At 42.4% G+C, this 12,154-nt stretch overlaps 1 protein-coding gene across 3 annotated transcripts in view; it reads right to left on the bottom strand.

Annotated features, from left to right (window-relative positions):
- Positions 1-515: 515 nt before the first annotated feature.
- Positions 516-12,154, bottom strand: part of kirrel1a (kirre like nephrin family adhesion molecule 1a) — a 50,132-nt gene continuing 38,493 nt past the window's right edge. For 2 of the 3 annotated variants that reach the window (XM_017422088.2, XM_017422090.2), the window contains exons 11-15: positions 10,819-11,035; positions 8,225-8,332; positions 7,877-8,004; positions 7,486-7,599; positions 516-4,262 (exon numbers count right to left, since the gene is read on the bottom strand). In XM_017422088.2, coding sequence (XP_017277577.1) covers positions 3,600-4,262; positions 7,486-7,599; positions 7,877-8,004; positions 8,225-8,332; positions 10,819-11,035 — 1,230 coding nt within the window. In that variant the 3' untranslated portion in view covers positions 516-3,599. The remainder of the gene's footprint in view (positions 4,263-7,485; positions 7,600-7,876; positions 8,005-8,224; positions 8,333-10,818; positions 11,036-12,154) is intronic. The other variant, XM_017422091.2, reaches the window with a different exon arrangement.

The raw sequence follows: 12,154 nt of genomic DNA, 5'->3' as shown, positions 1-12,154 counted from the left end.
GGTGGGTAATAATGTTTTTTTTTTTTCCAAAAAAAGAAAGATCTCTCCTGAACCACAGGACAATGAAATTTTAATGAAATTCTCAAAATGTAATCACTGGATGTATGTCTACAACTGATTTTACTTTTGAAGTCAATCCAATTCAGGATGGCTGCCACAGCTAATCAACATTAACACAAAAAAGTATAACTCAAGTCAGTTATGAAGATACTCAGCTAAAATCTGGTGTCTTATGGCTGAGAGTCATTCTCAACTCATACTGTGAGCATCTTGTTCTATCACAGGAGACTGCGCTTATCATTATTCTCAAGATCTAACAAAAACAACTAGAACTATTTCAGAACATAGGATAGTTTAAAAGTCTGGCATGAAAGGTGGTGGGTGATACGTATTCCTTCACGGAAAACTAGGCCTTTATTTTTAAGTTGTTTTTTATTTTACTTAGTAACATAAAGAGCCAGATATAGACAGCAAATAATGAAATATAGCTAAATAAAAACAACAAAAACACCCAGTATTGTATAAAAAACAGTGCTTTATTTATGTAATACTGTGGAAAAATAATTACATACCATTTTTAAAAAATATTGAAGGTAATGAAATAAAAAAAATGAGAGTTTGATAATGTTCGTTGTACATCTTCTGAACAGTTGTCTCTGCTACGAACAGTACAATAAGATAAACATTGGATTTTTCTAAATTCAAAGACACAATAATACAGGATTACAGTCCTACCAGAGGTATAAAAGTACTGGAACAGGATTGTGAGAGAAATGATATGGACATATATTGAAACGCACACCTTTATAACACAGACATGCATTCACACACACACACACACACACAGAAACATCCTGTAAACGTCTAACAGTCACGCTGTAGCTTGGTGCCGTGTGTTTACAGAGTGTTTCCCATCCACACGCAGTCATTCGCACTTCTATACAAACACACTGTACAAATCGATGCAACGCCCACACACTCCTCCTTGATCTATCGCTCTCACACACACTCACAGTCACACACTACTACATGTCAATATTGTGGACGAGCCTTCATAAAACCTCTTCGTACACATTCTCCTCTGGCCGTTTTTGGCAGACAGACAATGAGGAATGATTCAAAATGGAAATGTATGACAAGTTCCCCTATAAGGCCACTCTGAACCCATCGTCTGTGTGGTTCTTCTCTCTCTGTCGGCACCAGGCTTGGAGTGAAGAGCTCAGGTAAGAAAAAGGATGAAGCTACTCATTGCAAAGTCGTGAAAAAGTCATAAAGTCACAGAATTTGCACATCGTTTTTTCTCATATCGATAGTTAACGTGTCCTTAAACTAAAACTGTGCCAGCAAAAGTTGCCAACTATCACGTGCATTTATTTACCAGACGAAGTGACTGAAAAATAGGTGAAGAACGATGATGTCTGTGGAGGACGAAGAAGTCTGACAGTTATAATGTGTTGGCACATATTTACGCTCAGATTTGCCGAGCAAAGTAGGCAGATAGGATTTCAAAACGATCTAAATTGAAATTGACTTGAAAACGGGTTGTATTTCACCCCATCTTCTGGAAAGTATAACCAATGAGGCAAATTTGTCTTGGCGCACTAAGAAATGCCACTCTTCAAATATTTCAGACTGAAATTTGCTGTAGATGAGGGTCAATCCTTATCTAACCTATTCCAGTCTGCTAGGTAACATCACGGAATGGAGGTAAATTATGATTTATGTCTAAGATAAATGCTTTGAGTGTTAGACTAGAGTTAAAAAAAGGTTGAAACGGTAAACCTACCGGTCTAGAAGAAGCTTTGTAGAGGCCGGGTATGTTTGAAAGCCAAGCTCTGTCTTTAAGACGCTCCGCTGCCCTAACTGATCCCTAATATTTATTCTTGACAGTTGTCTTCAGCTTGTTGTGTGCGCCGCAAGAACCAAGAAAATAGTTTGTCTTCTCAAGGTGGCAAGAACAAAAGCAAAGCTTGTCCAGGGCAGGATGTTTCACACTTTACGAGAAACTCAAGTACAAAACTGCTCGGCTATTTGTTTTTCAAAACCATCCATTGGACAAACGTCTGCATCAGAGGAAAAGCAGGAATGCCAACATCCCCCCCTTTTCTTTTTTTCTGCATTAACCACACCCACTTCAAATTTCTGACCAATCACATGACAGTTGAACTTTTAGAACAACATCATTCTGTTCTCACAGCCCTGAGACAGAGACAGTTCTCTCGGTTCTTGCGGAGTATGTAGCAGCTTTTACTCATTCTCACTCTTTTAGCAGCGGAGTCACTTTTTCATTTCCACCGTAACATTTTCTCCGAGATTCTACGCCTGTCCGATTACGAACACAGCCTCGCCCAGCCTAATGTCGGTCAATCACCTGACTCAAACTTCCACCAGGTTTTTGGTGGCTTTAGCGTACCCGCATTTTCGAGTTGCATATCAATACATCTAAGAAGCTAGTGGAGAAACTCTTTCAAACTGTACCGTTTAATAATGCTCAGAGTAACCTTTTTTATGCTTTGCAATGAGTAGTTTTGAACCTACAAACTGTGACTGGAGCCCTCTCCCAACAAGCCTGGTTTCGTAAAGCAACATCCGCCAATAGAAGGAGCTCCTACTGCATATACATGATCTAAGGTGAAGAACAACGTGAATGCTTGGCACTAGGTTTCTTTCGTTTTCTTTTTCTTTCTTTTTTTTCCCTATTTTTTGTACAAAAAACGTGAAGTATGTCTTGTTGGCACGACTCTCCGTCTCCGTCTCTCCGTGGGTCTCTCAGCCAAACGCTCAAGGTTTATGTGCGCTCATGTTCAAACTTTTGGTCCGTAACGTACACATTACATGTATTACATCGACAAAAATAATTCTGTAATGTTAAAAAATAGAATACAAAGCTCTAGTCTTGGTGTGCAAATAAACAGAAGACGTAACAGAGATATATTTAAGGGACATCAAAAGCATGAATACTGTAGATGAAGTGCAAAATGATGTCAACCCTCCCTTTAACCCCGGTACCCTCCCCCACCCCAACGCTGCCTAACAGGCCCGACTGTCCTGTACACACGGGCATTCTGGGACACTATATACTGTATATGTGCTCTATGATCACCGAATAAGACAACCAGCTAAAAGAAAAGTACAAATGGTGGCCAGAAATGGCTTCCACTGGCTGAGGTCTCTTTCTATCAGCGTGTACCATGTTTGACAGTCAGTTCCACTTTACAATGTTAGATCATAGAAAAGGCTAAGGGCTCCACGGATCTGCCATCTCTTGTCCTCTCTCTGCTTCTCCAGCCTTGATTGTGACTTGCACTGTTCGCTCTCTCAGAGCTCGGACGTACAAACGCGTTGGGAATTAGGGAAGTCTATAAACTGTGTGGAATTTCCCTTCCCTGTCTCGCTAAAACTCCTTCATTTTCCACCCTGGGTTTCTTCTTTTGTTTTGTTTTTTTTGCTCTATGTGTTTCTTTTCTCCTCCCTGTCTCACGGGTAAGGTTTTCTGACTTTGTGCATGTGTGTGTGTGAGATGTGTTTGTGTCCGGTGGGAATGTGTGTGTGGGTAAATGTGTGTGTGTGTGTGTTATTTAAACGATGAGGTGTTTGTTTCACACGTGAGTCTGCATTCTTTGTGTGTGTCGGCTGTGGGAGTAGTCAGAGTGCTGCGACGTGTAGGAGAAGCGAGTGGAGCTGCCGTACTTCCCGAGCCCAGTCTCTGATCCGGAGGGAGCCGGGCCTCCCGGGCTGACCCCGACCGCGGGGCTGCCCACCCCGGATCCCACCCCGTACATCTCGTAGGAGGGGCCAGCCTCCAGAGGGGCCAGGCTGGACGGTGCGAAGCCCATGCGGTAGGTCTGGTAGTGCGAGGGGTACCCGTAGTTGTCGTAGGCCAGCTGGGAGGTGGAGTCCAGGAGGCTACAGTCTCCTGGGAAGTCACTGGCTGGAGGGGCGGGGTTAGCCGGGGGCTGCTGGCTCTGACCCCCGCGGGTGAACGTGTTGAACTGGGCGTAGCTGATGTGGGACAGTCTGGACGGCGGTCGGGGGTCGTAACAAGCCTGTGGGCGCCCGGGGGAGGTGAGGGGACCGGGAGGACCGGGCGCTCCTCCGCTGGCCGTGGCCCCCGAGCCACCGGTGCTGCTGCTGATCGATGCAGCGCCACCTGGTGTTCCTCCAGGGGAGCGGTAGTCAGAGTAGTGCATGGTGGAACGTGACCCAGGCAGGACCTCGTCTTGAGTGGAGGCTCGGACGTTGTAGTACCCGTTGGTGGGGTCCTGAAAACACACAAACACGGGGTGTTATTGGAAGAGGAAATGTGCTTTACATTAACATTTCATTGTTTGAGTTTTTTATGTTAAAAGGTCTGTAAATTTACTGAATTTTATGGTGTTTGCATAGCTGTGTTGTATCCTAATGTAAAAATATTGAATGTGGAAAGGGTTTTTCTTAATTAAATTATTGTTATTATTATCTTATGTCTATCCTGCTCAGAATTATTTTGTATCTTCTTGCACAGCTTTTTAAAAAAAACAAGCAAATGTGACACAAAAACATGCAGCAATCAGGAACAGTGTGGAATGACTTTTGGTAGTGTTTTTTTTTTTTACATAAAGTGGACAAAATTTACAAAAAAAAGGAGAAAGAACCCCGAATGGAAATTAATGGGATTTTGAAAAAACATAAAAATCCAGCCCTTTATGGAGCCCCGTTTCTCAGACATTCTTCACAGTAGAAACATCAAAGTTTAAATGAGTCACAGAAAGTTAGACTTTACACCACTGAACTGGTTTGAACATGCAGATCTGAAACGTTGGAATGACTGTATTTATTGAATAAATAAAAGTCATGACGATCCACTTTTGTCTTGGATGTGTTTGGACTAGCTGCTAGCTCATGAGTCCAGTCAGAATAAGCTCTGTCTGTTTAATCAGGTATCTAGAACAGGTGAGACATTTTTTTCATAATTTCACCACAGAAAATCACTTCAGTATAGCGAGAAAACGTCTTAAAAGTACAGATTTAATGAAACTGTTCTTTGAGAGCAGATTGCTTCTGCAAATTCACGTCTTCAGAGCCCTAAAATTACAAAGACATCGAATAAAAACAGCTCTTTCTGTGCTCCAAATCCAGGATCAATGAAAACTCTGCAGAAGGTGTCCTCAAATTTTACATTCAAAGGTTCAAATTAGATTTCTCCAGAAGGTCAAAGGTTCAAAAACAACTAGCGATGAGCGAATCATTTTTATTACTGCTAACAACTTACAAAGAAAAGAGTTGTTTTGCTTGTGAATCTAAGCTTCTATAACTTTTGACAGTAAAGCTTAATTTGCAGTGTAGTTATATAAAAAAGAACTTAAATGAGATTACTTTAATTACTTTTCACACCTTAACAAAATAAAATGCCTTTGTTTTAAAATAAGCAAATGAAATAAACTGAACTCAAAGGCAACAAAACACTGTAACATCAAAGATCAAGTGTCCCAAGAGTTAAAAACCAGAAATAAAGGAGCCGTGTGCCTCCAAAGAGCTGCCTAAACCTCTGCACCTAATATGTTGTTGTCAGACGGAGTAACTGAATTACATTTGTTGTGAGCTTTTTACTGCATTTATTGTTGACACTAATAACTGTCACCAATGACTTGGCGAGGATGAAATAAATGTACATTTCTCCTTCCACTCATATTGGAAAACTCCATTTCCTAAGTCGACATTGCTTTTCTTCGCACATTTAGAAAACTCCACCGCGATGTGACACCTTCTTCTTTGCTGCCTTAGTTTCTGTTAATGACATGATCAGAGGCGTCTCCACTTCCTACTTTCTTTACTAACAAAAAGAAATGTAAAGAAATGAGATATAAAGAGGATGAAGATGACTGAATTTCAGTCAGTCTGTTTGGTTGTTGCAGTTGGCGTGTCAAAGCTGGAGGTGCTGGACTCGAACATGTGAACTCAATCAGCAACATGAAACTGAACTGTACTTCTGTCTGCTTTTCATATTTTCATATTCTGATTTTTTGTTTGTTTTTCTATCCTTGATAATTTTTGTAGATTCCTTTGCATGTTTGAAATAAATAACTCTAATTAAATCAAAAAATGTCTATTGTTTTGGAAGCTTGTATTTAGTATTTTTGGAGCCACAGGCTGCAGACTCAAGACGCGAGGCTTACCCTCAAAACTGAAGTCCCGCCTTCAGACCCTTCCAGCTCGCTAACAGGCTGTCAATCACAGCGCAACGTGACACTTTTCTTTAAGTCTCAACTAGCTAATTAGAACTAAGTGTAAGGGAGAAAACAATATGCGTATTTGAACACACAGCAGCAAGCTAAGAGCTACGCGAATCAACAAAAATGAAAACCTGAGAAACATGATCTAAAGTGTATTATTATCTTTCGGTTGGGAAAACGTCCTGTTAGTTTCTACATGAAAGGGGCGGGACTTGTACTGCGGCCAGCCTAGCAGGGGGCACTTGTCCACGGTGGCCTCAACTTCTGACCCCTCAGTTATAACACATATCAACGAACCCCCTTTTCTTCACACAGCAGAGGGAAAACACACTCAGACAGCTCGTGGCTTGAAGAGTCGCAGCATTCGGTGTTGATACTGCAGCCGACGCTGCGCATTTGCTGCTAGAAATTCAGCTTTTTACAGCTAATTTTGCCCTGCCTCAGTCATGTGCTGCGATTCTCACACCAAGCGCACGGACACAAGCTCGCTCCGAGCGTCTCTCTCAGGGCACACTCTTGGAAGGAGCCACGCCACTCTTATAACTAGTAAAGATAGACTTCATTGCATATCGTACTAGTGCAAGCTAACAGACTTTAAGAATCAAGGCTTTATAGCTTCTTCAAATAATAACTGTGGGACTTTATGAGAGCACATCGTGTATTGAAAAGCTGCTTTGAGTTAGACTTCAAAGCAGCAGGTTTGTTTGGGTTTTCTTCCTCAGGTTGGCTGTTGTCACTTTCAGATTTCATGTTTTCTCTCTGAAGTGTGAAACACAGAGAAGTCCTGACCAACAGGCTGTTTAGTTGGAGACAGGATGAACTTCCTGCTAAAAGCTCTTCAGCTTTTCTTCGACAGGATTCTGCCGTCTCATTGTCTTTCTACACCGCTTTGGCGCTTCAGGCAGCGGGGAGGAAAAATAAAACAAGACGTGTGGCTGAGGCAGCTGTCAGGGTGATCCAACCCTGATCTTACGTCCTGGGGTGGATTCATTTCTGTGTTTCTGTCTTCTCCAGCTAGACGGACAGGTTCATTTGCCCCTCAGATTATTCATGGGACAGGGGTGGGGAAGCTTCAGAGTAACATTTTGGCAGCTTCATACTTCATCACCTAAGTTCTCATGGTGTCAAAACCTATAAATGATTCATGACAACACAATGAGCAGATTATATTTTGTTACACATCAACTGTTAGGGATGTGTTCAAATGGGAAACAGACAGATTTAATGAGACAAAACCTGCTTCCTGAATGGGAAAACGGTGACAGGCTCTCACCTTCAGGTCGTACTCCTGCCGGGTGTCCAGGGTGTCGCTGCGCAGGTCAGACTTCAGCTCGATGTCGTCCTTAAAAGGCTGATTGGAGGGAGAGAAGGACACAGAAGGGAGAAACTAAACCATCAAACAACAAAAAAAAAAAAAAAAAAAAAGAAAAGGAGTGAAGAGGGAGTGATAAAACACAAGAGGGATGGAGCAAACAGAGCGTGAGAAGAAAAAAAAAGAGAAAATGGGATTAAGAGTTAAAAAGGAGCGAGTTAAAGAGGAATTTTGGTTTTAGTATAAAAGGTACAGTGCAGTTCATGGAGAGAGTTATTCTGAGGTTTTTTCTTTACAACTACAGGCTGTGAAAACAGACTCCAGTCCAAACACAAACACGGCCGCCGCTCACCGAGTACATGGCCTTGACCACCCGTGAAGCCGTGGACACGCTGCCCGAGTCCTCCTCTAAGCTGTGGGTCTCCTTGTTTATGGTCTCCACCTTAATGTCGGGCTTACCCAGCGTGACCCCGCGCCTGCCTGGAAACCAAACACAGCCAGGGTGAGTGCAGCTGGATACACATGTTTCAGTTTAGGGTGGTTTCTCATCAGCTGGGGGATTAAAGTACACCCATACGGCACACAGGAAGAGGATTTATTTGGTTTGAGGAGCCTCGTGTGAAAAATGTAAACCTCCATAAAGAGACAACCGAAAACACTATTTTTACTTCTATGCGAAGGCACACAGAGTATGACTCACTGCCTTTGCGCTGCCGGTAGAAGATAAGGACCAGAACCAGCAGGAAGATGAACAGGAGGATGGTGGAGCCCACAGTCCCACCGGCTATTATCCCCACTGGAACCTCCTCTGTAATGACAGGGTGAAAGAAACGGGGAGGGAAAAAAAGGAAAATTAGGGTTTTGTATTGTCTGTCCATCACTGAAAAAAACAAAACATGAGCAGGAAATACACAAATTCTTTAAATTTAAAATGTGTAAGATCATTTTATCTGCAGTTATTCATTCAATCCACCCTTTTACAGATCAAGTCAGTCTTTTTTGTATAGCATATTTAATGAAAAATTTAAATTTAAAAGTGCCTTAAACTACAGCTGCAAACAAAAAGATTGGGACAAAAAAAGAGGCTCTTTGTCCCTGTCTTTATTTACAAACTGTAATCTGTTTTTGATGTTGTTTAGGAGTCAGGACTTCTTCCTCTTTGAGTTTCCTTTCAGCTCATGTTGTTTCTCTGAGCAGCTTCAGCAGCAGCTTGTTTTGGTGTTGATTCACACATATTAACAGTAAAACACGTTCCTCTCAGGAACACAGAACCGTGTCTGATGGCAGGACGTTCTCCTGGTGTTCCTACTTGTGGATAAATGTTAGAACAGATGAACCTTCAGCCGAGGAGGAACCAGAGCTGTGGAGGTCAACAATTCTCTTCCTGATATCTTGGCTGAATTTTCCCCTGATGTCACATAAAGAAGCAGAGTGTTTGAGGTGTGCCTTAAAATACATCCACAGGTGTCCCTCTGATTAACTCACAAGTTGTCAACCAACCAATCAAAAGCTTCCAAAGCCATGACATCATCAACTGGGCTTTCCCAAATTCTTTAGACACAGTAATCTTAGTGTATGTAAACTTGTGCCTGAAGAAAGCAAAAAAAAAAATCTCTCTTCTTATTCGGGCATTTCACAAATAAAGTTGGGAATCCTGACTGATCTAAAGCAGGAAAGGTTTAGTCTGAATTAACGTCAGACAGTCAGAAAATATGGTTATTTGTTTTTTTATACAGTGTATGCAAACATCTGGTTTCAACTCTATACTGACATATTACAAACATTAGATACATAAAACTGCTGAACAAAACATACACAATTCTAATATAAGCTGCAAAAAACAATAAAAAAATTCATTTTATTTAAAAAAAAGCTTGAGTGGGGGTTTCTTTCAGATCTAAAAGCAGTTTTTTTTATTTATTTAATGAAAACACAAATACAGAAGCGAGTGTCCCCTGTTTGAGGTTTTGCTAAGACATCACGGTCTGCAGGCCTGAGAGATCTGACTGGTGTAGAACTAGTTAATATGTCTCTTACATACTGTGGTGCAAGGCCATTCATAATAGAGATTTAAATTCTTTCTGCTTTCAGTAGGAAGCCATGCAGAGATCTCAGAGCAGGTGTAATGAGTTCAAACGTCTTTCTGTGAGAATACAAGCAGCTGCATTTTGACTCAGCTGTAGTCTGTTTACGGCACATTTAGGGAGGCCTGTAAAAAGACCATTACATTAGCCCAACCTACTCGTTATGAATGCATGAATTCAGTTTTCAGTCAGGTTTGGAGACAAAATCTTTAATTCTCAAAGTGTTTCTCAAAACATAAAAGGACAGTTTAGTAATCTAATTATTATGACGTTTAAATTTCACATTATTGCTGATTTTTACACCAAGGTTTCTTGCTTCAGTTTTGGACTCCAGAGACGTAGAACTGAGAAAAGCTGCAACTCTCTGTCTCTGAGCCTTTGGACCGAAGAAAAGTATTTCTGCTGTATCTTTAGACATAAGAAGTTGTGTGACATCCATACATTATTATATCATCAACAAAATTGAACCTTTAGGCACACCATAAACCACACTTTGTCAGAATTAAAATCATCAATGGACACACAGAACCTTCTGTCTCTAATACACAGCGTGTCTGAAAACAGATAAGAACTAAACCAGAAAAGTCAACCCAGTTTTCTAACCTGTCCAACAAGATATCGTGACATCATAATCCAGAAGTAGAAGGGTTGATATTTTTGTAGATTCAGTGTTTACGTGCAGATCATTTACAGCTTTAAGGAGTTCTGTTTCTGTTCTGTGGCGACGCTGAAAACCAGACTGATAAATATCAAAGACGATAGACTGAAGAAGACTATTAATCTGAGTGTAAATGGCTTTTTCAAGTATTTTACTAATAAATGGTAAATGGACTGTACTTATACAGCTCCTTTCTAGCCAACCAGGCCACTCAAAGTGCTTTACAACACAATCTGTGCCTCATTTACCCATCCACACAGCACCACAACCTGAATAAATCCTTCTTTAAAGTCTAATCAGTGCTTTAGGTCACTGAGGGGTTCAGTGTCTTGCCAAGACACACTTCAATATGTGCCATACTGATGGAATTGAACCTCTGACTCTCTCATTGAAGGACAACTGCTCCAACCACTGATCCACTCAGTGGTTCCTCCCAAAGGTAAATTTGAAATAGGTTCATAATTAGAAATTACAGTTGGATCTAGACCGCTTGGTATAATCCTCATGTGACAGAGCATTTTTCCCCTCCAATCTACCTAAATCTAAACTCACCAGTCTCCTCCAGAGAGATGATCATGGTCCCCGGGCCGAACGAGTTCCAGGCCGTGCAGTTGTAGGTAGACAAGAAGTCGGACTCCATCACGTTGTTGATGGTGAGGGTGGAGAGGACGCCGCTGCCCTCAGCTGACACTTTGCTCTGCTCCACCGTGTACCTCTCCAGCAGCGTCCCCTTCTCCTTCTCCCACACGTTCTCCTTCCACGCCCACACCTGCAGCACAGACAGGAAGACCCGATCGGACGGAATTAACGCTTTGGGTTCAACGTCTCAGCACGACTTGCTCCTTTTATTATAATGGTTGAAACTGTATGTTGGGATCTTTTTTCCCACTTTGCTCCAAAGTTTGAATTATACCAGAGGTAAATGTTGACAGCAAAACTTAATAAAACATTCATTTCTTTTGTACAACTAATAACTTTTTTTAGCCGCTTTTTCTTTTCAGGTTCGTGGGGAGCTGGTGCCTTTCTCCAGCAGACACTGTGTGAGAGGCGGGGGCACACCCTGGACAGGTCTCCAGTCCATCACAGGGACACATAGAGACAAATGAGACAACCATTCACATTCTCACTCACACCTAGGGACATTTTAGAGTTACCAATTAACCTAACATGCATGGTTTTTGGTCTGTGAAAGGAAACTGGAGTACCTGGACATGTAAACTCCACCCAGAAAGGCCGGGAGGTGAACCTTTCTTGTTGTGAGGCGACTGCGCTAACCACTGCTCCGCCACGTCGCCCTGAAGTTAAAGTCAGTGCTGGCAATAAACATCTGTCTAACTCATACATACATATACACACATGCAAACCTCCACACTACATGAGTTCCTGAGAGCAGCAACAGTTTGCATGTTTGTGCAGACTGAGGCACAGCAGCACGGTGGGTGACTGAGCTGGCGAGAATATTGCTCATCCTCCACCTTTTGGAGCCACTAAAACCAGCTGTATTATTCAGAGCTGGAGTACTGTGCTCAGCTGAGTTAATTATGCATCAGGCCACATGTTCCTATAATCGGCCCACTTATTGGAGAGAGGCAGAACCTCCCGGCCGTGGCGTTTACCGGAACAACGGCTCCTCTCCGGTCCTTTATATTTTATAAATTTCTTCCTGCTTCAGCCGTCGCCGCTCGCATTAAGGACGCTGCGAGTCAGGACGGATCAGTTCACAGAGGAAGTGCCGCTGCTGCGCTCCGTCCTGGCTGCGCACTGACGCAGAGTTAAAAGCCGAGCGGCTCAGGGGCTGGCGCTGGTTTGTTTATGTGACAAGACGGGGGAAGATTCGGAGAGAGTTCCAGGGTGAGTCACCACTCAGAAGGGAAGGGGGGGGGGGGGG

The sequence above is a fragment of the Kryptolebias marmoratus genome, linkage group LG7 (genome assembly GCF_001649575.2).
Source record: "Kryptolebias marmoratus isolate JLee-2015 linkage group LG7, ASM164957v2, whole genome shotgun sequence".
NCBI lineage: Eukaryota > Metazoa > Chordata > Actinopteri > Cyprinodontiformes > Rivulidae > Kryptolebias > Kryptolebias marmoratus.
This window is presented reverse-complemented; position numbering and strand designations above follow the sequence as displayed.